We start from the raw sequence: 3,424 nt of genomic DNA on the forward strand, positions 1-3,424 counted from the left end.
ATGAAGATGCAAATGATCCTCATTCAACCTGTGCTCTAAGGTCACCCTAGACTTTGCTGGGTGGGCAGAAGATCTTTACAGGTAAAACTGCAGAATAGTAATCTCATAGCCTGGAGGTGTGTCCTTGACTGTCTTTGGGGTTTACCCATCATTTTTAGTCTCTTTTGAATAAAATGCTTCCTTTTCTCTGTCCAAGACTTCTGTGTCTTCACACCAGCCTGGGTTCAAGGCCAGGCACATGCATTTATGCAGAGCAAGGCACTGCTTTGGAAACAAGCTCCAGGAGTAGATGGCCCCACTCTCTCAAGCCCCTTGTTTGAACAGCGGACGGATTTAACCCCCTCTGCCTTTCTCTTACTGACTCTCAATCCCTGCTTAGAGAAATCACTCCAGCATAATAGCCTCTGTTGCCAGGTCCAGTTTGCTACACAGCAGGACCCCAGGGAAAGAAATGCACTTACATAATTAAAAATTGCTCAGCTTTGGTCTCTGGCAAATCCTTTTCTGACTGACCGCAGCTCAGCCCATTGCCTGTTGGGGATACATCCATACATCGCAGTGCAGGGCCAGGAAAGGGAGAGTAGCTCCGGCACCGTGTATGATCTGCTCCTCGAGGCTGTGGGTGTTGGTGTGACAAGTGCTAGAAAAAATGTTGTGAGATGCTCTGGGGTTTTTAAGAATAATTTTAAAACAGAAAGAAAAAAATGGATAATATTAGAAATTATGGTGGATTAACATTGATGTGTGATCCAGGTTTAACTGACAATAAACCTGTTTGTCCAGTGTGTCTCCAGATCCTTGATGAAATTCAGTTGCAGTTTGTGTCTTTTTGAAGGCTAGCCTTTGGTGTTTATCCATGACGTATACAAAGGATCTTTTTCCCTTGTGCTTCCAGGATTCTTCCTCCTTTCCAAGATTTCTTTTCCATGTCCTAGTCTTTGAATTGCTGAATGCTTGAGTTGTACTGTGTTGTACTTGGGCAATGCTCATCCCTCCAGAATATGTTTTCTCTCTTGCCTGGTCCCCAAGGTTACTGCTGCTGCTCTGAGTGTTGGTTAACAGCACAGCAGAGCACTGAAGTGTTCAGAAATGGGTTTGGAAGCAAGTGCCACGGCCTCCATTTATAGACATTACTACCTACCTTTTATGCTGTTCACCTTTCACTCCCGTTGCAGATTCCCGGAGCCCACCCACCAACCTCTTCATTGACTCTGAGACCCCCACCAGCCTCCAGGTCCACTGGACCCCCCCCGACGGCCGCATACAGCACTACAAAATCACCTACAACCCCGTTTCCGATGCTGGTGCTCAGCAAACAGTAAGTCTTCAGCTCCTTTGTAGGTGACAGGCACTGGACCAGAGGGTCATGGGGACAATTTCATACCTAGGGGAGCTCAACTCACCCCAGTAGGATTTACCACAAGGATAGCTGGTTTGCAGGACTACAAAACCAAATCTCTTCCCCTTACTTGCTCATGTGTTGCTTTGCGAAGAGAAGCTCCAGGCTTCTTCGTGATTAAGATATTTGTGTCCATCAGAGCTGCTCATAATGCAGCTTTCTGCCCTCCCTGAACTGGAGTGGGGAATTCTTGGAGGAAGAGGGGTAGAGGATAAAGCTGCTGCCTCTCTGACTTAAGGAGGTTAAACATGAACATTTTAAACCCCAGATTTTCTACTCAAACCTAGACTGGTTACCATGTTATAAGGCACTTCTACTGCATTTGTATGGGGAATATTGGGGTCTTTACATAGCAAAATGCTTTTTCCTGGGCCCAGCCAGTCCAATGGCAATGCATAGCCAGGCTTCCTCAGCTTGCTCTCACTGTTGCCTGAACCGAGCAGGGATGCTGCCCTGAGCCCCACTGCCCCAGGACTTGCCACTAGAACCCCTCCACGTATCTCTGGGGTTTGAGTAAGAGCTATAACGGGAAGCCTGCCCAAATGTTGGGCTCTTCTTCCACCCCATTGTAGATCATGGCTTCTGGCAAAAGCAGCAGCGTGACCCTGCAGTCGTTGCTGCCTGATCGAGCCTACAAGGTGACCATTTCTGCCATCCACTACACAGGAGAGAGTGAGATCACATCCACAACGGGACGGACGGGTAAGTGTATCAGCCAGAACATGCATGTTCTTCATAACCTTCCATCTATCAGTCATGAGGCTATCTCTACTGGGGCAGCAATGGGCTCCTTTGCACTGGGCTATGGCCAAGGCAAGGGTTTTGATCAGCAGGGTAGACTACTGGCCTTGAAAAGGGAAAATCCTGCCCTGATTTATGCACTCCTGTGCATTATTGGCAATTCCAGGATGACCGGGAGGGGCTGGTGACCATCCGGGTCTTGACCCAGGCATCACGGTCCTGAATAACAGAGCTCACGCGTGCATTGCTCTCTCTTTCAGCTCCTGTGTTGTCTAAATTCCCTTCAATACGAGGATTCATTCCATTGAAAACAGAAGGTAAATCACCTCCTACAAAGTCTAGCTTTTTTTTTTCCCCTTTTTTTTTTTTTTGGGTAACAAATCTCACGGTGCGGGTTCTGCAGAGCAGGCAGGAGCGGATCTGTCATTTCTTGACAGATGCCTCTGGGGACTGTCCAAGGACAGCCAGAAACCACATAACTTCTTAAAATCAGACTCACTTAGTAAAGAGACTGGTAGTATTTTTAGAGGATTTCTGCACAACTTGACCAAAATGGAGCAAAGGGAATGATGACATGTTTTAAATTAAAGTTCCCTGTAAAATCCCTTATTAAATTTAATGAGCATATGTTCTCATAGCTGATATAAAGCAAACTATGAAATGGATTAGTGAGAAATGTTGAACTAGCAGGGTTATAAAAAGTTATTAAGAAGTAAATATTAGAATACAGATATTGTGGCAGTGCTATTTTTTCCTGTATATTTGAAGTGATTCTAAACAAAACTTCAGTTTTTAAAATTCGTTGAGGGAAGCCAAGAAGGAAGCATGAAGCAGATTAGATGAGAAAATTAGATAAGAAAAACAATGAATAGATCAGACTAAATTTTCAAGTGGTTTATTGAGGAAATCTACAGATGTTTGAACACAGTGGAAAAGTTCTGCGAACTTTCAAGCAGAAAACAATCCTCCTATAAGGTTGATGAGTCAGCTTGTAGAATTTAATGTAGATTTTGGGCTATGGTAGCTGAAAAGACAATGGAAGAAACACTAAATTCTATACGTTTTGTAAAGTAACTTTTTTGAAGAAGTGGAGACAATATGTAATAATGTTGGGAAAACTGTTGGATGTGAGTAAAAGACTCCAATAGTGATATGCAACCAAACTATCGAGCGAAATAGTCTGACGTTGCAGGAGTTAATGTTTATTGCACAGTGAATAGCTGCATTGGGCTGAGACTTGGGGCAAAAAACAAAAAACCAAAGAGAACAACAAGGCAGCAGGAA

General features: G+C 44.4%; 1 protein-coding gene across 1 annotated transcript in view; it reads left to right on the top strand.

Moving 5' to 3' along the window:
- LOC104162177 (collagen alpha-1(XX) chain-like) overlaps nucleotides 1-3,424 on the top strand; it is a gene marked incomplete at its 5' end in the record, with an annotated part of 32,062 nt that overhangs the window by 6,510 nt on the left and 22,128 nt on the right. Inside the window, 3 exons of the mRNA XM_009700842.1 lie at nucleotides 1,176-1,318; nucleotides 1,972-2,101; nucleotides 2,401-2,457. Of these exons, the coding sequence (XP_009699144.1) occupies nucleotides 1,176-1,318; nucleotides 1,972-2,101; nucleotides 2,401-2,457 (330 nt within the window). The remainder of the gene's footprint in view (nucleotides 1-1,175; nucleotides 1,319-1,971; nucleotides 2,102-2,400; nucleotides 2,458-3,424) is intronic.

This window comes from Cariama cristata, unplaced genomic scaffold (assembly GCF_000690535.1).
Source record: "Cariama cristata isolate BGI_N322 unplaced genomic scaffold, ASM69053v1 scaffold15845, whole genome shotgun sequence".
In the NCBI taxonomy this organism is placed as follows: Eukaryota; Metazoa; Chordata; class Aves; order Cariamiformes; family Cariamidae; genus Cariama; species Cariama cristata.